At 37.2% G+C, this 26,126-nt stretch overlaps 1 protein-coding gene across 1 annotated transcript in view; it reads right to left on the bottom strand.

Moving 5' to 3' along the window:
* LOC104412672 (potassium voltage-gated channel subfamily KQT member 1-like) overlaps positions 1-25,810 on the bottom strand; it is a gene marked incomplete at both ends in the record, with an annotated part of 251,094 nt that extends 225,284 nt beyond the window's left edge. The window contains 4 exons of the mRNA XM_010023457.1: positions 3,500-3,596; positions 6,158-6,236; positions 12,053-12,179; positions 25,720-25,810. Of these exons, the coding sequence (XP_010021759.1) occupies positions 3,500-3,596; positions 6,158-6,236; positions 12,053-12,179; positions 25,720-25,810 (394 nt within the window). The remainder of the gene's footprint in view (positions 1-3,499; positions 3,597-6,157; positions 6,237-12,052; positions 12,180-25,719) is intronic.
* Positions 25,811-26,126: the final 316 nt, after the last annotated feature.

The raw sequence follows: 26,126 nt of genomic DNA, 5'->3' as shown, positions 1-26,126 counted from the left end.
CTTCCTCCTGCTATAGCACTTATTAAAATCTAGGTTCAGCAAGTTTTTAAGCAATCTTGGCACAAAGCAAAGTTAGGTGTTTTATCTCTAATAATTTAATAATGACCTAAAGAATTTTGATAATATTCAGTTTTGCCCATGGGCAAGTCTTTTAAACTAAGCCTTAATTTTTGCAGGATTTTTTGCTAAACAAGGAAGCTCAAAGGGGAAATAAACCAAAATTTCCAGTAGTTCAGATTTCTATGCTGGTCACCACTGTTTTCTCATCTTTTCCTCTAATGGTAATGTTACACTGTGTACTTGTAGATATGACTTCACTGCTCTGAAAAGTTCCTTATTTTTACATTTATAGCTGACTATTTGCATGTCTCCAATTTTTCAGAGCTTTTTGGTTTGTCTATACAAGGTTTTTTCAAATGCAAGATGAAACTGTTTAACACCTGAAACTGTAAGTTCAGTGATCCATAGAAAACTACAACAGAAATGGAGACTAATTCTTGTTGCCTGCTTACAAAGAGAACATTCTGCCTTCCTCTCTAGTAGATTTGTGACTTCTTTCCACATCAACAGAAATCTTTTAGTTACACTTGGCATGTGGCTTACATCTCAGATATTAATAGATTTTACATGTTATTGAGGCATGGCCATCACTGCTTTCTTTTAATTTTGTCTCAGAGGACAGAATTAGAAAGTGGCTCATAGTTGGAATACTTCTGGCTTAAGTGCTAACTTTTTCAGAAGTGGGCAGAAAAATATGCTTTTCAGAAGTGCTACGCATATGCATATGTAATCTTTTCAAAGTGGTTGAAATATCAACAGAACTAATCAGCTTATTTCACCATTGGCACCTCTCAGCTTCAGTCCTATATGCACCTAAAGACTGAACTCCTTTTAAATAAAATGCAGATAAAAATGTAATTGTCTTAGACTTATTCTAAATGTCACTCCATATCACACGTGTATATATAGAGAAAATACTACACTCCTATATTTAAGAACAATGGCAGCAGTCTAATAAATACTGTCTTTAAGAGAGAGTGCAGAAGATTTTGAAATAATACATACTTCAAGAGATACGGATAAATTGGTGTCTACCAATGTCAAATAGTATGAATTGATACATGATCTCAAAGTAAAATGCATTTCACAGAAATCAGGCCTTAAAACTCTACATTTATGTGATTATTTTTTTTTTTATTAATAGATAAGAGCTTAAGAAGAAAGAGTACTGCCTAATATAAATTACTGTCTTCAGCAAGGACTTTCAGATATGTATATGCAAAGGAAACAGCAAGAATAAAAAAAGAAATATGCATAAAGGTAAATTTGACTTGAGTCAACACATTTTTTAACTTAGACAGATTTATATTTTCAGTTACAATAAGGACCACACAATATAAAATTCAACACTGAGGAAAAATACCAGAAAAAGCCTAACTCCACAATTCATCCGTAACACCCTCCTCAAAGCAGTAGAAGACCTCACAAAGCAAGGTGAGGAATAAGTAAAACTGAGAGGATTACAAGCTGGAGCAGGATTGGCTAACTCAGTTTTTCAGTAAGCTGCATGATTTTTCCATGTCTTTCCATCCCCACATGTGATATTGACTCATGTTTTGTTGCTTTTGGCAAGAAATGTTTGTATAAGCTCAACCTGCTGAAAATAGAAGAGCTTCCTAGCCAAATCAGGCCTTAGTGAGCTAATGTAGCTATATGTAAAATTCCAAAACACATGGAAATCATTGGCGACAACTTTAGTAAGCTCTTCTGGGCCCACAGAGGTCCAAGTGCTTGTTATTTTCACAGGTCACAAGATACGAATTTATTTTCTCACATTGTTTAAGGGTTTAGGGTCCCATTTTTTTCTGAAAGAGTACCAGACTCAGCAAATAAATGAGGACCTTGTACTCTGCTTGTAAAGAAAAAACAGCTGAGGTGTTTTTGTTTTGCTTTTCTTTTTAAACAAAAATTTCTTTAAGAGACAGGACAGGAATAAAGGTTCTATTTTCCCTTCCCTTTGGTACCATGCTAGGGTTTCAGCTACACTTGTCCAATGTCAATACAGAACTGTGTGTTTGACTTTTTTTTTATTAATGTGTTAGTGGGTGATCTGCTCTGACAAGTACTACAGATCTGTAGAGTTTTATATACCATCATAATCACTTCTTTGGATTAGCAGAACTTCAGGTGCATTTATTCATAAATTCACTTCTCCAAGGGTATTTTTTTTCCTTTTAAATCACTGAAACTATTTATGTTTGTGACATTTAAGACTAGAGCGTTATATTTTGGAGATAGCGTTTCCAGATTTTTTACTAAAACTTTGAAACCCACAGAAAAAATTCTCTCAGACACCTCTGTCATCAAGGTTACCAAATGTTGGGAAAATGTGTTTGTATATCAGCTCTGCCCTAGCTAGATATCCAGGCAATGCAACCATAATAAATGAAGACCACACAGACTTGGGGTGTTAGAAGTCATTCTTATGTACAGGATAAAAGCAGGCTTTATAGTAGAGCACTTTGGTATGCATCAATGTTGCACAGCCATCATAACATGAAATTTCCTACAGTACTGGGGGGTGGGGGGGAAATAAAGGGAAGAAAAGTAACTTTTAACATTAAATTAATCTTTTGGATTAAGTACCTCCCATTCTCACTCGTAATCACACTCATAAAGCGCAGGTTAAAGAACCCCCTTAAAAGTCTGACATAAAGATTCGTAGCACAGTATTAGCCCTCCACAGCATAGTATGATGTGCAGGATTTAGAGACTAATTATAAAAGTTTATTATGATATTCATAAAGGTAAGTCAGCTTTTCATCAAGAGATTCCATGAAGCCCCAAAAAGAAGCTTTCAACTAGAAATTTTTAAAAGTCTACACTAAAACATTTAAGCTTTTCCTGCTTAATGAACTTTTATGCAGAATAACTGTTTCAAAGCTTCAATGGATTTATAACAATTTACAGCCAAATTTACCTCTGTGAATACACCCTTGAAAAACTAACTTTTCTAGCATAGTCACATAGCCTAGTTAGTAATTTTATTTATAGAAAGGATTGGAAACCTCTTTATTCAGGCAGTGAAAACAGAACTATTTAAATAATTGATTTGTTCTATCAAGGCTTTTCAACTAGTATTTGTTTTTTCCACAGAACAACGAAGCTAGGAACACATCTTCTGTGAAGACAGTGAACAGTATTTGCAATATGAAAGGCAGTCCACATAACTGCATTTAATAAATTATCTTGAAGGACAACAACAAAAAGTTAATTTAAAAAAAGAAAAAAAACCCTGGTACGGGTACCCTGTTAGCCACTGACCTGAACTAAAGAATAGCGTTCCTATTTTAAAAGTAGAAAGAAAGGTGTGATGGACCTACAAAGTATTTTTTCTCTTGCAACAGTAACTGTTCCTTTAACTAGGCTATGATTGGAAGTCCATGAAAGGTATATACTAAAGTAAACAAAATCCTAGGGGTCTTTAAAGATGTAGTACCTGACGATGTATGAAAACAACTGATCCTAATAGTCGCCATGTGCCACCCTGTCGATCTACATGAAGCATGCGAAGTATCTGGAGAAACCGGATCCCCCTGTAAGAAGAATAAGACATGAAATAAAACCAGTGATTGAGAATAACACTGCTATTTCTATACATATCTGACTATGTACACTAACATACTGCCATATTAGAGAAATGTGATAGCACTGTCCCTGGCTAGGGTTGCATCTTAAATTTGAAGTATCTCAGTATATAACATGTTTCATTACATTTCATTATATTCAAATATATTCAGAAATATTGACTGGAACAACAATCAATTAAAAAAAAATAATCTAAACTATATATTTTCTAACTCAGAGGAAACTTGCATATTTTACTTAATTAGGATAGAATCGTAATTCCAACCCCCCTGCCACAGGCAGGAACACCTTCAACAAGACCAGGTTGCTCAAGGCCCTGGCTAACCTGGCCTTGAACACTGCCAGGCATGGGGCAGCCACAGCTTCTCTGGGCAACCTGTGCCAGTGTCTCACCACCCTCACAGTGAAGAATTTTTTCCTTATGTCTAATCTAAATCTCCCCTTTTTCAGTTTAAAGCCATGACTCCTTGTCCTGTCCCTGCATACCTTTGTAAGAAGTCCCTCTCCCTTGAATTCCCCTTTAGGTATTGGAAGGCTGCTCTAAGATCTTCCCAGAGGCTTCTCTCTTCCAGGCTGACCAACCCCAACTGTCTCGCGTTCTTCATAGGAAAGGTAATTCTCAAATGCCTTATTTTCCTAGCAAAAGTGGTGCTTCAAGCTTTGCTAACATAAATATAAGCAGATTTTTTTCTCTATTTGCCAAAAGAAGGATGTGAATCAAACATAGTATTACTGAAGTCCTTTCTGTATAAGTTATAGAAACCATCTAATTGGAAATAGAGTTATATGTGATTTTAGGACAATAACTGAATCATAAACTCCAAATATTTTCAACTAAAGAAAAATAATTATCTATATAGTTCTTCAGCAGAATTTTATTCCATGGAAATATTTCATTCTAGTCCAATAAATTCTAGTCCAAAGTTCAATAATGAACTTCGTTTGCCTACACTCATCTTACTATCTTATTACTGACACAAAACAGTGAAGAGAAGAAAAGGATGAATATTGAATTCATCTATCTGAAAATTTTTCACTGAAAGTATTTTTAGCTCTTTTTAGCCTTGAAATTTTGTTGTTGTTAGTAGTGTTGTTTTTTAATTCAATCTTCTTATTCCAGTTCCACTGTGGATGCATTTTTCTGGGTCACACTGGAAACTCAGCATGGTGCCATCCTTCAGTCTCTGGTGTTACTCATACTGGGAAGGCATACTGTCTTCTGGAAGACCCAATTTTTCCTTTATTTAGAAAGCAGGATTTCTGAGTTTTCACAGCTGACAGTCAAAGGATCATTTTTTTGTAAAGTACGCAATAATCCTGATTATCAAATCATATATCAGTGACTAGGTATAGCAACACCATGTTTTGTTATTTGTTTGATATGCCATTCGAGTAATAGTTTTGTCTAGCTGGAAACTTCAAAATATCCACTTAAAACCTATTAATAAGAAGAAGAGTCCAAGAAGAATTACGAGACAATGAAGTATAGGTTGTCTTGTAATCTAATGTAACCAATATAAGTGAGCACCAATACATTTAGGTGATGCAATAGCTTACTGGTTGCTTATGTAAGGAGCGGGGAGACCTATGTGCAGCTCCCCTGTATATAAGCCACAGCGGGCTTTTTCATTAAAGTCCTTCCCACACTTCTAGTTAAATTAAATAAAATCTTTGGGATTTTCATATTTACCCTCCTTTTCTTTTATATGAGCTAATAAATCACATTCATGCTGCCTGCATAAGTCTTTTTCATAATGTAAGGATTAATGTTGTATGGTAACAGTTACCTTAAAATTACTTTACACATGTAGCTCTCTCCAGTGTTTGTCTACACAGCTACACAGTTTAGACAGTACTGTATATTCTCACTTCCCAGTGATTAGACTGTATTGGGAATCAGAGGCTTGTAACAAAACATGTAGCACATCTTGCAAGTTAAGTTAGAAGAAGGGGGAAGTACACCTACTCTGCTTATCATTCCTTTCTTCTATTTACCCACTCTACTTCCCAAAACAAGCTTGCAGTACTTGATGCAAGCTGAACAAACACTGTAGACATCAAATGTTTCTGGTTCATGTATGGTATGAGTTACTCATGCCAAACAAATCCACCAAAGCATAATTACTCTTTAAACAAAGCCATTACTCATACTCAAAAAGTACAGAGTTAAGTGCTGTCTGGATTACTTCTTAAATAAACGGATGTTCTGTAATACTCTTTTGTCTCAGAAAGAGAGCTGTTTGATGTTTTATATAGAACATAAAGTTTAGGTTTTTACTTTTGGCTTCAGTATTCCCACTATTTTTGATATGCCTTGTTTCCACCCTGTTGTTTCCAAGAAGTGACCAAGCACAGTAACACACAGTCTTCTCCTGTCCAATGTTTCAATACAGTAACTTTTCCTATATCGGGAAAATTACTTATACATCCAATTCAGAAACTGGGAAATTAGATATACACCTAACAAGATCTGTGGTTGTGAAGAGCTACAGTCACTAGAAAAACATACCGTATTGCAGAGGTGGCAAACACCTGTCCGTTAGATCCTATGCTCAGAACAATAATTGAGGCTACTACCACAATGAGATCTGTTTAAAAAAAAAAAAAAAAAAAAAAAAAAAAAAAAAAAAAAAAAGAAGAAAGAAAAAAGGAAAGAAAGAATGTACCAAATTTAGCTCTCAGTACCAAAACACACAACAAATACAGACTGAGGAAAGCACTTTAAAAAAAGAACTTGTTAGCTAAAATTTGGTGGGGAGTAAGTGAATGTAATAGTTTCACATCAAAAAACAATCAATACAGTTTCTTCCATGATGAATTTAATAATGGAAATTTTAAAGATCCTGACAGATAAGGCAGCTTGCCATAAAACCAGCAAAGGCAAAGACATACGTACACCCTAGAAATGAATCCACATTTTGGCTGAAGGCTTTTTTTAAGATGGAAAGTAAGGGTTTTCTTCGATCAATAATGAAATGCATAAAGCCAAGTATCATAGGCATATACACATACATACACTTAGTTAAAAAATTGTATCAAAGCTGTAAAGACAAGCTTTCAAAGTTCAGGAACTGTCAGAACAAATGCTGCCTAAAAAAAATCAGAGGTTTTGGTTTACTTTGTGATACAGTTTAATTGTATGAAAAAATAATTGTTTCCAGAGTTCAATTTTTTTTCCACAACTCCACATTTTACAGAGTTCCAGCATTGTATAATGCAAATGACAGATTGTGTTCACAATGCCAGCGTCCCTTATTTTCTCTTATCTTAGTTCAGTGAACAGGTCTATTGCTTTTAATTACTGAACTCTACTCTTCACAGTATTCTGAGAAGGCATTTTTCTAATTTCTTCATTGGCATTTCTGTGGTAATCCTGTTTAGGGCACCTGAATGCTTCACTTTCAAATTCTAACCAGAAAATAAAGGATAGTATTATAAGTGAGTAGTGGATATAGACAGAATGAGGGCAAGTTTTGGTAAATTTTCCTTGCCAGTTTTAAACAGGCAGTACTTTATTCTTCACAGCACTAAATGTTATACTGCACTTCAAAAAAAACAGTGCCTGCTGACTTCACTTTTGCAGCTGTGAGAGCTCAGAACCTCTGTAACCTGACTTCAAAGTCTTCATTTGGACATCCAGAAAACGAGGCACACTTGTGAAAACTGATTTAAATTACTGCCACATAGATTCTGTGTGATGCCTAGGTGAGACGCAGGATAGAATCCAACTTCAGAGGCAACAAAAGTTGCTTTCAACAAGGGTAACTTTTTTCCTCTCCTTTAAACATTCTCCTGTCTTATTCAAACCATGTTGTTGCTGCAAGTATTGCAGCAGTTCTACAACAGTATCCTTCACTTTCGAACTTGGATTAATTTCCAGTGTCAGTCTGATTTTTGCTGTAAAAGCAGGATTCCTCCCCATTGTATAGCACTCGTTCAGTGTAAAGTCTGTACTACAATAATCGTAGTTATATAAAAATGTAAATAAATATAGAGAGGAATAAGTTAAAGCTACAGAAAAAGCTTCCATTTTGGGAAACTCTTAACTTTTGAGTACATGACATTCCAAATTCTTTATGCTGTTCCTTTAATGTATGTGAACATACATTTGTAAACACTCAGAATTTAGGAAGGGTTTTCTTCCCAGCGCAATATAATACAGATCTTTGCCCTTAAGCAAATGATGCAGCTGATATCCTTACTAAATTATCAGACATATACATATCCATCTGATGTCCAGCACTGGAGAAGGAAAAGACTGACACTTAAGATAGTTTTAATCAGGTAGTGACAGTAACATAGATTTTTCATTTGTACTTTCTGCTTGTCTGAAAGTGTGTTCTACATGGCAGAGATATTCAATTTTCCTCCTCCCCAACCTGTTCTTCTATTTGCTTCTTTTCTGTTCCTAGTTTTCATGCCAGTTTCCAATCTTTAGGCTTCTCATACTAATCCCAGTTTACTGGTTCAAACAGTACTATTTTACACTCTAGGTCTTAGGCATATCTTTCTGCCTTTACCTTTCAATCCCATGTATTTTCAGCCTCTACTTTTTTTTTTCCTTCAGCCACCTGCTTGCTTGTCAGTCTCCTTATATGTCCTTCTTCCAGACCCTTACCTCATGTCATTTCACTGAGCCTGTATGTCCTGGTCATTTCCTCCTACCCCACCACTTCACCTCAGCAATCGAGCCTGCTATTTTCTCTATCTGTGTGCCCTGGGCAGTTTCAGGGAGAGCACTATAAAACCAAACCCAGCAGATTTTCCACTTCCAACCCAAGCACTGCTGCTCAGATAAACCTGAAATTTGAATTGTGCAGGCTCACTGCAGATTGAAAATTTGAAGAATATAAGAGCTATCTTTAGCAGGACATTTTAAATAAACAAGCTACCGATTTTTCAGAGGCTTGTTAGTCAGTCAGCTTGGAGTTGATTTTCAGTGACAATCAAAAAGCTGTTTTCTCTCTAAGTTTCAAGTATTTCCTTCAAAGTGTGGAAGTGCTAGTGCTTCTCCATAAGAAATCATCAGAATTGCATTTTCAGGAACAGCTTAAACTCTTTGCGTGAAATGTCTCCGTAAGATTCAAACTGAAGGAGATGCTTGGCATGGAAATTATCAGGATAAACAGCCAACATTTGTTTAAACAACTTTTCCAGCTTTAACAAGCGTTAGTATTTAGATTAGCGTTACATTAGTATTTATGTTAGTTTTTAAAAAAGTAAGTGTCAGGAAGCCTTGGTAATTTTAAAAATTGAATTGCAGTAATTTAAAAACAGCAATATGTGGATATTCTTCTCAAACCTTCTGCCTACTTACATGTTTGCAAACATGTCTGTACATACACATGAGGTGTGGTGAGACAAAAATGACGTGGTGTCTTCTATATAATACGTGCATTACATATGTAGATGACAGACCTCCATAAATCACATTCCCTGCAACTTAGCATGTGTGGTACACAGATTTGAGAACCTTGAGAAGCTATGAGTCCTTGGGAGATTCCAAACAGCTGCCATTTTTATCTCAAAAATCAGCTTGGCAGTGAAAAATTATTCAGTTATGCATAAGCTTCAGCATAGCACATAGCAACACATACTATGCAGCTTACCTGTGTACTGCTTTTTTTGAGTAAATTGCTGACTTGTTTCCAATGTTCTTACAAATTTACTATCTAGTATGTGATTCTCAGCTTTTGGATTAAAAGCAATTACTCCTTTTTTAAATTTAAACCAGTAAAAATGTTTACATTTGTATTTTAATTTTTAGTTGCCCTCGTATTTTGCAGAATCTAAACAGCCCTCAGCTTGCAGCTATGTTCTCAGTAGTCTGGAGATAATGTGATGTCCACAAAGACTTAAATAATAGATTATATGGACATATTTGAATTTGGTTTACAGCACATTCTTTTTTGATGAAATTTTGTGTCCTACTGGCACTTCATAACTTAAAATCATAGAATCATAGAATAGTCTGTGTTGGAAGGGACCTTCAAATGTCATCTAGTCCAACTCCCTGCCATGAGCAGGGGCATCTTCAACTAGATCAGGTTGCCCAGAACTACATGCAGTCCGGCCTTGAAGGTCTCTAGGGATGGCACATCTACCACCATGTGATCCCCCTTCTGTCTTTCAAACTGCATGCTGTCAAAACCAGGAGAAACAAAAGTTAATTCATAAATTGGTTCTTTGTGACATTTTCTGCAACAGCAAAAGGAAAAAGAGGTTGTGAAAAGACATTCTCTTCATTTTGTCTGTGCCTGGTACCTGCCTTTCATAAAAATTCTAATTAGGCTGGGATTTTCAGAAGCATTTAGTTCCAAATCTAACCCTACTGAAATACTAAGTAATGGAAGTGTTAAATCAATATTTAGGAAAGGTGTCACTGTTACTGCTGCTGCCATAGTACATGACTACCACACACTCTTTAAACATGTTTATTCTGTGAACTAGGGAATGAAGAAGCATGGAGAGACAAAGTGATTTTTCTAAGGTTTCTTGGTATGCTGGGAATGAATTCAATCTATGTCTCCTGATCAATTCTTTATTACAGAATTGTCTTTTCTTACTTAGATGTAATTACCTGTAATCTGTCTGCAAAGAGGAGATAAATTAGGATAACTTTAGAGAATGTACCTAAAAAATGAAAAATTTTTATTTACAAGGTAGAGAAGTTGCATCATTTTCCATTTTAGGTGATTTTTTTAAAGAATATTCAAGAGATAGTGTGTCCTATCTTAACACTTTCCTTCTGCAGTTATAGAAGCTGCAGGTTAACATACTATTTTTTATGTTTACAATTAGAGAGGAGGGAAAAGGAAAGATAATGGGAGAAATTAAAGACGTTCAAAACTGCTACCCAGGTTGAACTTTCTAAGAATAAGTCAAAATTTTAGTGTGGGCAACATCCCATTCAAAAATCTTTCTGGTATCAAGACATTTCAATGATATTTTCTGATTTTATAATGGACACTTTTGCAAAGTAAGATGAATATCTTATTTTTTAAATGCTGTTCTAGTCCTTTAATTCCTTTTTCTAGTGTTTGTATTTTATTCTCTTTGATTTGAAAATGATAGGATTAGTCAGTTTGATTCTGTCATTCACAGCAAATGTATTTCCCAAGTTTAGTTATTTGGATGAGCGTAGACACAGTTCCATTTGCACTTGATATGTCAAAACAAATCTTGACTTTAAATGTATTGTATTCTTAGGGGAATTTTAAATTTTAAAACAGTACTGATACTTTTGAATGCACAACCAGCTGTAGTCATTCTTAGCTTTTCTTAAAAAAACACTGTGTCTTCTCAAACAGCTCTACAGACATTAATGTTTACTGTAGTAGATGCACAATATCAGTATACAGAACTAGTACGAAGTTGAAAACACAGTTTAACGGGACTGCCACATTTCCTCCTGCACCTGTACTCTAATATACCTTCCTAAGGCATTTGTTACTGAAAGAGAAGTCAAGAACATGATTAGGAGAAAATAAAAGTTACTTTTAGGCTTCATGGTTAGATCGTGAAACTAATCATGAAATCAGCTCTAGAAGAAGCTGAAGAATTTGTTTGTATGTGATGAAATACTTCTTAATAACCCAAAACTCAGTACAATATCTCATCACATTATTCACTCCCCACATCTAGATGTATGATAGAATATGTTGTTTCATGAGTTTTTGCACCAAGTTTCATAAAGTCACAGATGGTTAAGAAAACATCAGTTCTTTCTCTCCCCTTTTCACCTCTCCCACTTTGTGTTTAAAACTCAATGAGTTGACGTTTGAGTAACGTAAAATTCACAGCTCTACTGGAGTGTATATAAAATCACAGACTTAAAACAGAAACAATGATTTTATGGTTTACTACAATTCTATCTGAAAGTCACCTTTTATTAATCCCTCACTGTTCCACAGGCTCTGTTAGTTACCTCTCCCCCTGAACTCCTACTCCAGTGATGCTATCCACAATAGTCCTTTAAACCACCTAAAATGACTTAACTTTAGTACTACCCAGGGGAATTTTTCCTGAGTCATACTTTGCACATTTTGTGCATGTTTTTTCCCCATTTATACTCACCTTTGTGTTTGCTTTCTTCAAGAGACCAAAGGAAGGATATTACATTCAAAATCTTGTCAATTTTCTCCAATCACAAAAGTAGATTTAGTAAAGATTTCTCCCCTGATAATTTTGCCTTTCTTAAGCTGATGGCTGCCTACGTTACAGCCATATTTTAGATATTCTATTCTAGCAACCGAAAAGAAGAAATAATTGCATAGGTTCACAAAGCAGATAAATGCCTGAGACATGGCTCAGAATTGCTGTATAGTCTCTGTAGTAATCGACAACTTTACTTTAAAATGGATTGCACTAGCAAAGTTATTTTAAAAAAGAGTTTAAATCTTACCGATAATTGATATTGGCTTTCTCGCAAAGCGTATTCTTCCCTGGAAGCCAACATACTTACTCCTGCAGCCTGCAGACCACAATCGGACCACATATTCAGCACCAAAAAACACAACCAGAACTATTTCCTATCAGAATTGAAAGAACAAAATGTCAGTTTTTTTCACTAGAAGACAGACTTTAGTTTGCACATCTAATTTATTCCTAACTCGTACAAATAAGCTTGTTGAAATGAAAGACACAATAAAAAGGAATGTGCCTAATCTGTTCACTTTTTACATGCGTATGTCAGCCAGTATATAAAATCTGTTCCTGAATGTGATGTGCATGAATAAAAGGATGGTTTAAGCTCCATTCGATCAGTATATCCTAGGGAAAAACACAATATACTTTTTCTTCTGTTTCTTTCCAAAACTTACTTTATTTTTTTAAATAAGGAATAGAGGGAGGCTATAAGCACAGCCTTCCTAAAACTAACAACTGTATGAAACATTTCTAGATTATGAAACACTATTTATAAACATAAAATCAGAAGCTCTAATGTTAAATTTTATGTATTCAAAATAGAACCATGGAATATCTCAACTTGGAAGGGACACACAAGGATCATCAAGTCCAACTCTCTGCTCCTCACAGAACTACCTAAAAATAAACCCTATGATGAAGAGCATTGTCCAGACACTCCTTGAGCTCTATTAGGCTTCCTGCTCCCTGGGGAGCCTGTTTCAGTGACCAACCACCCTCCCAGTGAAGAACCTTTTTCTAATGGCCAGTCTGTACTTCCCCTGACACAGCTTCATTCCATTTCCTTATGTCCTGTCACAGCTCACTATAGAGAACAGCACTTCCCCCTGTGCTGCCACTCTTGAGGAAGTTGTAGACTGCAGTGAGGTCGCACTCAGCCTTCTCCTCTCTAAGCTGAACAAACCCACAATGACGTTGACCAGCAAATTCAGTACCCTGGAGGGAATCCCATTGGGCCCCATGGATTCATGTGCATCCAGCTGGAGCAGCAAGTCAAACACGTTCAGGGTTGCCCTGGGAGTTTATCATCCCCCCAGTCATGGTCTTCCAACACAGGGCTCTGGGGTTCCCAGGGCCCATCATTGGTGTTGAAGAGAGGTGAAGAAGGCATTAAATATCTCTGCTTTGTCTATGTCCCTATTTGTGAGGTGACCAACCTCACCAAGCAACAGCCCAATGCTACCTCTGATTCTGCCTTTGTTACTAACTTACTTTAAAAATCCCTCCTTGCTGTTCTTCACAGTGCTGGCTGGCTTGAATCGAGCTTTGGCCACACAAATTTTCACCCTACAGTGGCAAACAGCATCTCTGTAGTCCTCCTGTGTCACCTGTCCTTGGTTCCAGTGCCCATACCGATTTCCTTTTTTGCCTAAGTTCTAGAAGAAGATCCTTGTTCAGCCAAACCACCCTTCTGCCCCACTTGCTTGATTTCCAACACTTTGGAATTGTCTGCTCCTGTGTTCTTAAGACACGGCTCTTAAAAAGTGACCAGCATTCATGGACTCCAATACCTTCAAAAACAGATTCTCAGGGTAGCTTACTAACTAGCTCCTTCAGCCATATGCTTTCTCCATATCGATATATGCTTTCTCCATATCCAAGATTGAAGTTTTGTTGGCAGTTTTTCCTCATATCACCAGCTTTTGAAACTCAACTACTTTGTGGTCTCTGTGACCAAGACAGCCACCAATCACCACTTCACCCACAAGTCCCTCTCTGTCTTGATCTGCTGGGTCTTCCTGTTTCTTCCCTCGCCACTCCCTGCAAGTGGAGGGATAGACGAGAACATTACTTGTGCTCCTGATCCCTTAATCAATTATCCCAAAGCCATGAAGTCTCTCTTGATTGCCCTTGGACTTCATATTGCAACTTCATTGCTGCCTACATGAAAAATCAATTAACACATAATAATCTGAAGGCTATACCAAGGTAGAAAGCTTTCTCTTCACACCATGTACCCATGCCTCAAGGGAGGCAGCAGCTGTCCCTAAGAAGTGGGTCTGGTCTGCATGTTGGGCACACCCTGCAGCCTGGCACCTGGATAACCTGCATGTTCCCACCAGAGCTCTGTCTGGGAAGCTGCATTGGTCATTGTGTGTGTAGAGCTTAGAGAGGACACAGACTTCTACCAGGTGGATACCATTGCTCCCCAGTCAAACCAGCAGGGCTACAGCAACTTTTCTGCAAACAAATACGCCCTGTTTGCTTGCCCTGGTCACTAGGGCTCCCTTGGGTTTTTTTTGAGGGGGCAGCCCTCATCCCCACCTGAGTCCCATCACCTCTGTGGCACAAGCAGCAGGCTGCTGGCAGCTCCCCCTGAGGTTCCTACAGTTCGTGACCCACCCTGTTCACTGCACTGGACTGCTCCACTGAGGATCATGCTGACCGAGGTGAGCAGCATACATACAGTGTGTAAAATAAATCATCTCTATTTTAATACTGCTTTGCTCTATAGCACTATATTGTAAAGCACTTGTACATAACCAAGGATCAGTATACTTTGAGATACTTCTAAAGAAAGCAGATTAATAAAAATCACAACATCGACAGATTTGCTCAGATCTTTGTTCCTTCCTTCCTTGTTTTCCTCCACCATTGCAATATGCAAGCACAATCAAAATACAGCTTCTAGGCTTTGTTCCAACTCAAACTGTAGCCAGTAACTCAGAGCCACCAAGCACCTATTACATAAATTACAGCTTTGGAGAATATTTGTATTTTAATTTAAACATGCTTGCAATCTCCACCTGGGGAATTCTAAAGCACCCAAGGAGTGAACACACTTAAATCACAATTTTCCCTCAATAACAATACCAACATGCCTTTAAAACTGACATTCTGAATGGTTGAAAAGAGACCAAAATATTTCAAAGCTAAAAACAGATAAGAAAAACTCTACACTAATATGCAAGACTTCATATCAATTTTGATATTTAACAAAGTTAGGTTAACATTTCTGTATTCACTTCTACCTCCTTGTTTTGCCTGGAATGAGAACCAAGAAAATACGTGCAGTCTTCCTCTGTTTTCATGGCAGTTTCAGTCTCACTATAATCAAAGAATTAATAGAAAGCTAGAAAGTTTACAGCACAGTTTCAAGGCAGAAGCACAAGAAAATATACCACAAATCAGCTCCATAAGTTTGACTTTTTAAATAAATGTATTATCTAGAACTTCAAGTAACACTTTCAAATTTGTGCTCTGAAATCTAAACTATTCAAGCCTAACAGTCAAAGCACAATTCAAGAAAAATCTTCAAAGGAAAACAATTCTTGCATTTCAGGAATCTTACAAAATGCTCTCTCACTTATTAGATTGTCTACTTTTTTACCAGATTCCCGGTAATATGTCTCAGTGGCATATGTTTTTGAATCTCTTACTAAGAATCTCTAATTTCCACCAAAGGAAGCAGAATACTGTCTAGATAGGCCTAATAGGCATGCTGGAAGAATAGCACTGGAGCTTTGCAGTAGACTGTGAAGTCATGAGCGCTTCTTTCTGTAATTAGGCAGAAAGCTAGTACCAAAGCTTGAACTGACAGAGCATTTCTGAAGCAAACAGTTCCACATCCTTATATGCAGATTAAAATAGCTGAGCTCCACTAAGGTTCACCTCAGAAATATGTATGTTCACAGTCTTAGAGGAAGAAACACAACCTGAAAGCATAGCTTATGTGATTTTGTTGACAATGTTGTACCCTTTGACAAGAGAAGATACCCATAACAATTCAAATGAAAACAAATGTGCCACCCAACTGCATCAAAAGCATGCTTCTACCACTCAGTAGCAGTTCATTCAATGTTGGTCCTAACAGACAACACCGATGGCAGTGGAAGAATCATTTCCACAGAAACTGCATATTAGAATCACTGGGGCAGGTAAAAAATTGTGAAGAAAGGAGACAAGCAGGTACGTGCTGAAGAAGCAAAAACTTTTTAGACTTTGGTTATTCCTTAATGATCCTCTGAGGTTACTATTAAAAGCTGAAATTAAAACTGCGTATCTGTCCTGAGGGTATTTTATTCTCAATGCAAATTCCAGAATCTATGATTTTATTCCAGCTACTGACAAGAACCCATCTTGGTAACATCCAGGAAACCTTGCTGAAGTCAATAAGATTGCACAGACTATGAAGGGAAAAATAAATTGTTGACAGAAGGAGGAACCTACATCTTCAATAAATTTGAAATTAATCACTGATCTCAGTTCGTTTTGTCCTGGACAGGTGTCCACATTACCAAAACCACAGCAATTAACACTTTTGTTGGCAGCCTCAGACAGGCCAAAGACCAAAAAAGCATGGAAACTGGACAAACATCACAGCTTTATAGGTGGTCCCTCCAAAAAAAAAAGAGGGCGGGGTGAAGGTTATAAAACTTACACTGTTGTGTATACTGCTAATGAAAGATAGAAGACATCCATTTCCAGGGCTGTCAAGGCTGATCAAGCTGCACCTCACTAAATTTGCTCTTTAAAGAGCCCTAACCTGCCTCCTTTTCCTCCTATACACATAAACACTTTTCACAACTTTAAATTTATTGCCCCACATTTACCTTCTGGTAAAGGGAAAAAAAACCCAACAATTTTCTGGAAAGTCAGAAAAAAAATACTTGTTTTCACTGAGATGGAATCAAAAGATGATGAGGAGTTGCTGTGGACAATACATGAACCAGAAACGATCTTCAAACAAATCTGAAAATTAAATAGTATGCCAAATATGCTCCCAATTATTTTTGTCCATCTTTATGTAATTTTGGGATCGTTCTCCAGTTTTCTGAAATTTTACAGAATTGCTTGCTTACAAAATAGGATTATAATAATAAGTATCCTGCAAAACTGTTTGATTTGAGGTCCCAGAAGTATTTTCACCTTTCTCCTGCAAGTGGTGAAGGCAGAAATATGTGGTGGAGGATTCTCAAGAGATTTCATAAACCTGGAAAGCCATTTGGCACCAACAGAAAGCCAGGGATGAACTCCTCTCATGAACTCAAACGCCAAAGTAACAAGTAAGAACAAGCCATGACACAAAGGAAAAAAGCCTTCCATTTTTCTCAGCAGCCCTTCTCTGAACAACTATGAGGGAAGAAAGGCAAAGCAACGTTGCATATCCTTTGAACACAACAGCTGTCATAAACTGTCAGGACATTTGCCATGACCCACTGAAGGATCACAAGACAGTGGGGGGAAAACACAGAGCATCATCCTTTGTCTGTGGCATTGAACCTGCTCCAGAGGCACAGCCAGAGGCACATTGTATTGACAAATATACCAGCAGAGTGGGTCTTCAGGCAGCACTGCAGCTCGAATCGCCTTACTAGGAAGCAGAGCACAGAATAAGGGAACAACAGAACAGACCAGATACTTCACACTTACATATTAGTCTTTTCCTGTTTTGTCAGTGGTAAAGGATACTTTTGGCAATTCAAATTGCCACAGTAATACTAGGAAAAGCATTTCACATGTAGTAACTTCCTATCCGCATAAAGAACTGACATATAATTACAGATTTCTATGCTGAGCTTGTACTGTCTAATAACTTTGCTAAAGTCAGTAGCAGTATTCCATTATTCCATGCTTGTCCCTCCTGTCTGGGAAAAAAAACCCAAACCACACACCTATAATTTTGCCCAGTCAGGTGAAAGTCCTTAAACTCATTTCATCTTTGTATTCTTTTTTTCTTTTCCTTAAATCTAGCCACTGCATAAGTCTTCCCCACCCCATAATCATAAAATAATACATAATCATGTTTATGCTATTCTTAGTCTAACTCCATTTTATTAGTTTTATTAAAATATAAAATAAGTAAGCTTAAAGGGAAATACATATGAAAATAAGCTCCCTGCATATCTAATTCCATCAGTCAAATAAGAAACTCTTGTGGAAAAACCATCAACTTTCAACCAAGATGACCAAATAAAAAAAATGCTCACTTTAATATAGAAAATCAACATTTTATACAGGAGTGTAAGTGAAATGTATAGCCTGGAATTTACAATATGTTCCAGTATGGTTACGGATAGCTGCACTGGGGAAGCAGGAGAAGGGAAGGAGTTTGGTTGGAGTGATTAAAGTGCACACATGAAAAAGACGAGTATTTTCTCAGCTGCAGCTGTGTTTTAGGTAGAGAGCACACACAAGGCTCTCTTCACTTTTTTTATTGGAATATTTAGGTACTCGGGTAAAAGGAGGAAGTGGGATGGCTAAATGAATAGTGTGTGCTCATGAAGATTCAATCAAGGAATGGCACCTCTAAACAATGAAGCCTCAGAAGCAGGCATAAAGCTTTAATAGACCAAATGTTTGCACACGTGTACGTATGTCCAGAATTTAATCTGATAACCTGTCTTCAAGGTTTTCCAGTCCTTAGACTTGAAAATGTCAATTTAGTGACCTGTTTAACTTAACGGTTTACTCAAATGCCATGAAAACCTACTGATACTGAAATTACTTCCTACCATCGTGCTTGCTTTCATGAAGATGATGGACATCATACATGAAAATATATCTCCAGTATATGGAAGAACAGATGGCAGACACTGCTAAGTGTCCTACCGTATCATTAGCTTATTCAGATGTACATGTCTTAGATGAAACCAATGCACTTAATGTTTGAAAGTCTGTTGTTTGGATGAAAATGAATTTATTTAACATTTCTTAAAAAGAAAAATTCCATGCATATGTGAAAAATAAGCTGAATTTGCTGACTTCATACCAGGAGTATCTTTATCTTTCAGTTTATTGACATTCACCTTTCCTGTACAGAATGAAGTTGTACACTAATGAGGAAAGCACATGGTGCCTTAGTCATATTACCTATGACAACTACCATCCAAGTGAGTTGGGTGAGTTGGAGCGAACTATATAGTTTTAATTGCGTTTAGGCAGGAACCAATTTTTCTACAAAGGAAATTAATTACAGAGTCAATTATTTTTGAGCAGGACATTTTTTTCTAGAATTGCCTAATTCAGAAACATACTGCTAAGGCAAACACAATCAAATAGTGAATCAAGAAGATTCAAGAAGTTAGTGCCTGGAGTTCTTAATTTCTCAATATATCCATCAGTATCCCACAGGAGCCTTCCAGTTCCCCAAAAGCACATCTTGAAGCCTGACCTGAAACGACCACCTCTGATAGAAGGAGAAGGGTTTAGTTTTGCTCCTGGACTGGAATCCATCCAATGTGAATATCCACTTCAGAACTGTAAATAATAACATCCATGTTTCTTAACCTTTTGATTTGGGAGGTCTCAAAATTTTGAGGACAGGAATTGGAAAAATCCTGCATATATCTCTCCACCTTCCTCTCACTCCCAAGAAAGAAATGTTTCTGTAGTCTCTTGGGTCACATTCTGAAACCAGTTTGCACAGAAAACTCTACAGAGCTAGAGTAAGAAGTGAGTAAAATTTGACTAAGGGCATTATGAGTTGGCCCTTTCTTACTTTGTCTCAGTCATACTTACTGCACAAAGATTTATATTTTTAGATAGTTGAAAAGCACACAACTATCATCCAACACATGTGCTGCGCTATATTAGAGAAACACAAAAAGTAATATAACTCACAAGAATCACTGTATTATAATTCACATTGAGAAGCTTGACAGTTACATTTGATTCCAGAAACACTATGGCAGTTTAGCAAGATCACTTAGCAGGCAATTTAAGCTTATGGAATGTGTTGAAAGACTTGTAGATTCAATTTTCTTCCTAATATTTTTAATCTGTAGTACTCCATATCTATTTTAACAAGGTTTTACATTGTATTAACATAATTTTCCTGATCTATTTGTTCATCTTCCCACAGACCAGGAAGAACCTCAGAAAGCAACAGGCATTCTCCCTCTTCTCTCTTAGATTACAACGAATAAAAGAACATCATGAAAGCTTTTGAGTCATGTGGTTATTTTTATTCAGATGTATTCTATGCCTACATAGTCTGACTATTCCATAGTATAAAAGAATTTGTGTATTTTTCTACTAACGCAGTTTACCTGTCAGTTCCCTGGACACCTTATTAACACCTACTGTTACACAGGCAGTATACACTACACAAATATCACAAAATGTATTATGGGACTTCCTCTGCACACAGATAAACATTAAGATAAATAATATTTCCTATTCATCCTTCATTCCAAGAGCAATGACCACAACATTAAATACATCATGGCATAGAAGTAGAAATTAAATTAACAAAGTTGAATCAATATGATCTATAGTAAAACCTGACTATTTCCTCAAAATCAAGAACACTCTTGGTATTCTTTTTCAGCCCAGAGAAGAGAAGGCTCAGAGAAGACCTTCCAGCAACCTTCCAATACCTTAAGCGGGCCTACAAAAAATCTGGAGAGGGACTTTTTACAAGGGCATGTAGTGACAGAACAAGGGGTAATGGCTTTAAACTGAAAGAGGGAAGAGCTAGATTAGACATTAGGAAGAAATTCTTTACTGTGAGGGTGGTGAGGCACTGGCACAAGTTGCCCAGAAAAGCTGTGGCTGCCCCGTCTTTGTGTTCAAGGCAGTGTTTAGGGTCAGGTTGGATGAGGCTTTGAGCAACCTGATTGAGCAGAAGGTGTCCCTGCCCATGGCAGGAGGGTTGGAACTGAATGATCTTTAAGGTGCCTTCCAACCCAAACCATCTGTGATTCTACAATCAAAATATAGAGAAAGATTTCCTTTTCACCTACAGCATTGTCATTATACAAATTCATGATTGTGTTCTGTTAGTGTGTAAAAACATCATGTGTATGATTAAAAAAAAATAAAAATCTTATTTTTAGAACAGCACAATTAGTGAAATAACTCCCAGTTAAGAAACTCTTTTTGCAAGGTCTTGCAACAAAAATAAAAACCTGTATTTTGTAAACTCCCATGGTGACCTCTCCTGGTAGAAAAATATATGACCTCTAACCATGAAAACATGCAATCAGATTAATATTCAAAGGAAGAATTACACCTGGCCCACTTTATAGTTTATTTTTTAATGCCATATCCTTAAAGATCCAGATGCCATTTACAAATCAAACCTGACACACAAATTACTAGATCTTTTAGAAAGCATTACAGCCTCCTGCTGTATAGGCAAAAGCCTGTACAAGAGGCTTTGGCAACTTTTTAAAAGTAATTTTTCAATAGTATCATCTTAGAGTAAGATAAAAAATAACTGTATATATTAAGGAATTAAAATTTGGGACATAGTGGAACAATAAAATGTTACCTAAAAGTGACACAATAAAGGAAGCCTGAAAAAAATAGATGGACCTAAACATATTCATGGTTTGCTGAAAACATGATATATTTTCCTTTTCTGGCATAATTTTTTAAAATAAAAATAATAATTTCCATGGGAACTTTAAGCAAAAATACTCCTAAACCTTTTTTTTGTTGTTGTTGTTTTAATTTCTAGTTTCAGTTATTTAGCTACTGTGTGGGAGCAGATTGTCCCTTCTGCTTTCATGAGACCCCCCCTGCTGTCCTGCATCCAGCTCTGGGGACCCCAAAACAAGAGGGACATGGAAGTGTTGGAATGAGTCCAGAGAAGGCCACAAAGATGCTCTAAAGGGCTGGAGCACCCCTGCTATGGAGACAGGCTGAGAGAGTTGGAGCTGTTCAGCCTGAGACGAGAAGGCTCTGGGGAGACCTTAGAGCAGCTTCCAGTGCCTAAGGCAGCCTACAAGATATCTGGAGAGGGACCTTTTACAAAGACATGTAGTGACAGGACAAGGGGAATGGCTTTAAACTGACAGAATGTAGATTTAGATTAGACATTAGGAAGAAATTTTTCAGGTAAGGATGATGGAAGAAAAAGACAGCTGTTGGGTTTTGCCTTCTTCAGGATGAACACTCTTCAAGAGCCAGGTTCCTGTCACAAAAGTGCATGCAGATGCAACTCTGCAGATCAGGCAGGAATCACAAATTCATTCTGCACTCAGTCATGCGGTGTTTAAGGAGCACTTATGAAAACCACTGGGAAGGTAGCAGATAAACACAAGTAATAATTAGAAGTCAGTTCTGCCAAAGACAGAAAATGAACTGTGTTGACTCAAGATTAAGTATTGACTGTAGGAAATCCCTTAATCACTCTTCTTGACTTGTATATGGAAGAAGCTATTAAAAAGGCAAGGGAACCGTGAAAAATATTTCCATGAGTGCCAAAAGTGTCTATAGAGTAATTAAGTAGGGAAAAAAAGAAAAAAAAACAGCTCTTAGTATTTTTTCTTCCATGTTTTTAACAACATTATTAATCAATTTTTTTAAAAAGGAATTTTAAACCAATTCCAAAATTCTGATGCTCACATGGCTGTTGGAGACAGGCTTTACCATGTGGTCTACAAAAAAGCAAGTAAGCCACATTCCCTCCTCTACCCTCAAATTGTTACTCTTAGAACATACCATACATCCTGATTATCCACCTTCTGGTACTTAGGCATGGCATGATAATTTGTGAGGCTGTATCTCAAGTTTATAAACACCATCCTGGGCAGAGTTACTTGTTTTTAGCATGCAAAGAGTAAGTTCTCTCTTTTCAGCAGTCCCAGTTATAGAACTGCCCATCATCATCCCTCACACTGGCTTTTGGCTCAGTATGCTGCTCCAGTATGCCAAGTTGTTCTGGTGGTCAAAATGGAGGATTTCCTAACCCATAATTAGGGCATGAGATACTGGAAGAAATGCACAGGGACATCAAACAGAGGACTTAAGAGAGGGATGACAGACTTCTTCCAGAAGCCAAGTATTAAGCACTTAGTGCACCAAATTGTGATCTGATAACAGGCTAATAAAGGTGACAACATGACCATGTGATCAGGATAAAAAGGCAGACAAATTCTTCTTTAAACAGCTCTAGAGATTTCTAGATCATTCCCCAGTTCTTATAGAGGACTTCAAGTAATATCTATTCAGAAGGTAACTCAGTGAGATGCAAGCAATCTGAGACATTTCTGGAGTGTTTCAGGAGTAACTTTTAGATACAGGTATTGAGTGGGTAACTGGGAATGAAACAGCTGGATCTGCTGTTCAGATATACAAGGAAAAATTAGTTGGGGTTTTGATAATCAATGGTAATACTTTGGATATAGCATCCAAGAAATAATGCAATTCAAGCTCCTACACTTTAGGAGAGCAAAATTCCAATTCTTCAGGGAACTGATAGGTGGGATCCCATGGGAGGCAGCTTTGAAGAGCCTACAAGCTCAGGATAGCTAGCAGGTTTTTAAAGACAACCTACTCCAAGTGCAACAAAAAGTGATGAAAGCTAACATCAGCTAAGGGAAGTGTTTATGCCGCTTTACTCATTACTCATCTGACTGCACCTAGAATACTGCTCCTGTTTTTTCCAACCACTACAAGAAACACTTTGATAAAGTAGAGGGTGTTCCACACAAGGCCATCAAGGTGCTCAGGGCGTTGGACCATATGCCCTACAAGGAGAGGCTGAGGGGATGTGACTTGTTTAGACTGGAGAAAAGAATGCATGGGGGACCTCTGAGCTGCTTCTCAATATATTCAAGATGGTTATTGAGAAGGTGGAGCCAGGTTCTTAACAGCAGTGCATGGCAGAAAGACGAAAGAATACAGACCATAGCAGAAGGATGAAAAACAACAAAACAAAATTCAAACAAGTGAGGTTCATACTGGATACAAGGGAGACCTTCACCATGAGGAATGGTCAAGCACTGGAACAGGCTGCCCTGGAAAGCTGCACAGTTTTCAGGACCTGATGGGATAATGCCCTGAGCAACCTGGTCTGACCTCAGCACTGACCCTGTTTTGAGCAGGAGGCTGGATTACAGACCTCCTCAGGTCCCTTCCAACCTGAATTATTCTTTGAGTATATGAAAAGGAAAAAACACCAAGGCAAATGCTTGCAGAGTTTTGTGAGATCCAGCATTTGCATACTATGACAGGTGGAGGTGCTGTTCCCTCTCATTATGCTATCTAACTAAAGTGGCCACTATTATTTTGGAAAATCCTATTTGCCCTTCCTGCTTGGGAAATTTCAACATCTGCGGGAGCTGAAGAGAAGGGCAGGCAGCGCAAGTTTAGAAGGCAGATGATAAGGGAGTATTGCCTTAACTGTTGCTAACACTTTATTCACAACTGTGGCCGATTCCACCGTGTTTGTTTCCCCAGACATTGTACAAGAACTTTCTCATAGAGCAGATCCTAAATACTGATGGATAGACAAGTGAAAAAGGTCCCAACAGTACAGATCCAGGACCAGGGCAAGCAGGAGAATCTATGTAGCTATCTGAATAAAAAACAACTGCAAATGCGTTTAAGGTTTGTGGATTGTGAAATAACACGTACATTGTCATTCTACCTAGAAGTCTGGTGATCCATTTTAAACACTATTCTAAACTCCAAGTTTCTTTCTGCAAGTATAAAAAAATCAGGAGGAATTATGTTCTTCACTGTGTATTCTGTTGGTGTTTATCAGTATGATTCATTGTACAAATGCCACTGAACTATTTAATTAGCTCTAAGACCAATCTTTCAAGTGTTGGAATTTAAGTGAATTTATTTCAGAGAAAACTCTAAGACTCACAGTTATAAGACAAATGCTTTCTAGGCAAGGGAATCTACAGTAGCCAGCAGAATAGCTAACCTCTCTGCTCGCCATTTCTATGAAGGAAACTAAGGAAACAGTAGGAAGAAAAATAAGCTTAAGAGAGGTATTCCCTAAGGTAAAGTTGTAACACAGGTGGCCAAGGAACTGTTGCAGCTCTGCCACTGACTGTGCATAATTCATTTGTTAATCACTTAAAAATGCTATATGGGCACTATGTGAACCACACATCTCTCTTCAGCTAGTTATTTTTGTCCAACAATATGTGTCTACACATGCACATACCATCTACACAAAAGCAAACAGCTAAGCACTGAATCCTTGGCAGTATTACTGTATTGGGTGGGTGATAGTTATACTGACCTATAATCACTCTACATCTTTCAATGAGTCTGAGAAATTTACGTATGATTGGGAGAATACTGCACTTTGTTTGACACTGAATATGGCTTAAAGGGCTAGCAACATTTGTTAGGATTAACATTAATCAAAATCCCGAAATAACTCTGTGATCCTAATGATGGCTTACAGTTGCAGGCATAAGCTAAGAACTACAACTCTTAACAAGCACCAGCTTCAAGGCCAAATCATTGACGCGTAGAAGTGTGATAGAAGCTCTTCTTCCCTGTTCTATGTACTGGTAAACTACACTGACAGACACCATTTACCCCAAGATCCAGATACTTCTGAAGAGCGTGGTTCTTTGTCAATTTTTTACCATAAGACTTAGAAGAAATATGTTTAAAAATATACATTCCTGTACTATAGAATATCCTGTTCCACACTGCATAAGATTAACGAACACCAGTGGTCCAGCGTAAGAGCTACAGGGTACAGCCTCATACATTATGAAAAGCAAGTATATAAAAGCTGTCAAATACCCTCATAGTTTACAAACCTAGAACATAGTCATCCCCATTAAACTATGATCTTCCTTTAAGGAAAGCAGGTACAATTTTAAATGTCCTGGTAGCATGCTTTTCAAGAGGATTTTTAACAGTCATCTATCTACCTCCCTTGTTCACCTAAAGCAATTTAATGAAACATTAGAGTCTTCCCCCCAAAAGTTCACTTACCATCCAAAAAAGGGTTCCAGTGGCAAATTCAGAATAATGCTCTATAGTAGATAGTACACTGAATATTAAACAAATCAGCACAGAGAGAAATCTGTAAAAAGAAAACAGTGTTTAGCGACTCATCAAGTTGAACTAAATTTAGATCTAGTTTTAGCTCTCACATAACTTTTTTCATTGCAAGTACTTTGTTTATAAGCAGCTAATTCTTCCTAATTAAGTGAATATCATCATTTTGTATTTGATAATTTTTAAGAATAAATAGAATAAAAATGACAGGAAGGCTGAACACAGCTAAATCAATAGGCAAAGCTCTCATTCAGATAAAGAATAAAGAAACAAAGTCTGAAAATATATACTCCTGCCTCCAGAACAGTTTAAAAAAAATAATTGAAAAGTCATGAGAATTG

Source organism: Nestor notabilis, unplaced genomic scaffold (assembly GCF_000696875.1).
Source record: "Nestor notabilis isolate BGI_N333 unplaced genomic scaffold, ASM69687v1 scaffold1611, whole genome shotgun sequence".
NCBI classification, from domain to species: domain Eukaryota; kingdom Metazoa; phylum Chordata; class Aves; order Psittaciformes; family Psittacidae; genus Nestor; species Nestor notabilis.
This window is presented reverse-complemented; position numbering and strand designations above follow the sequence as displayed.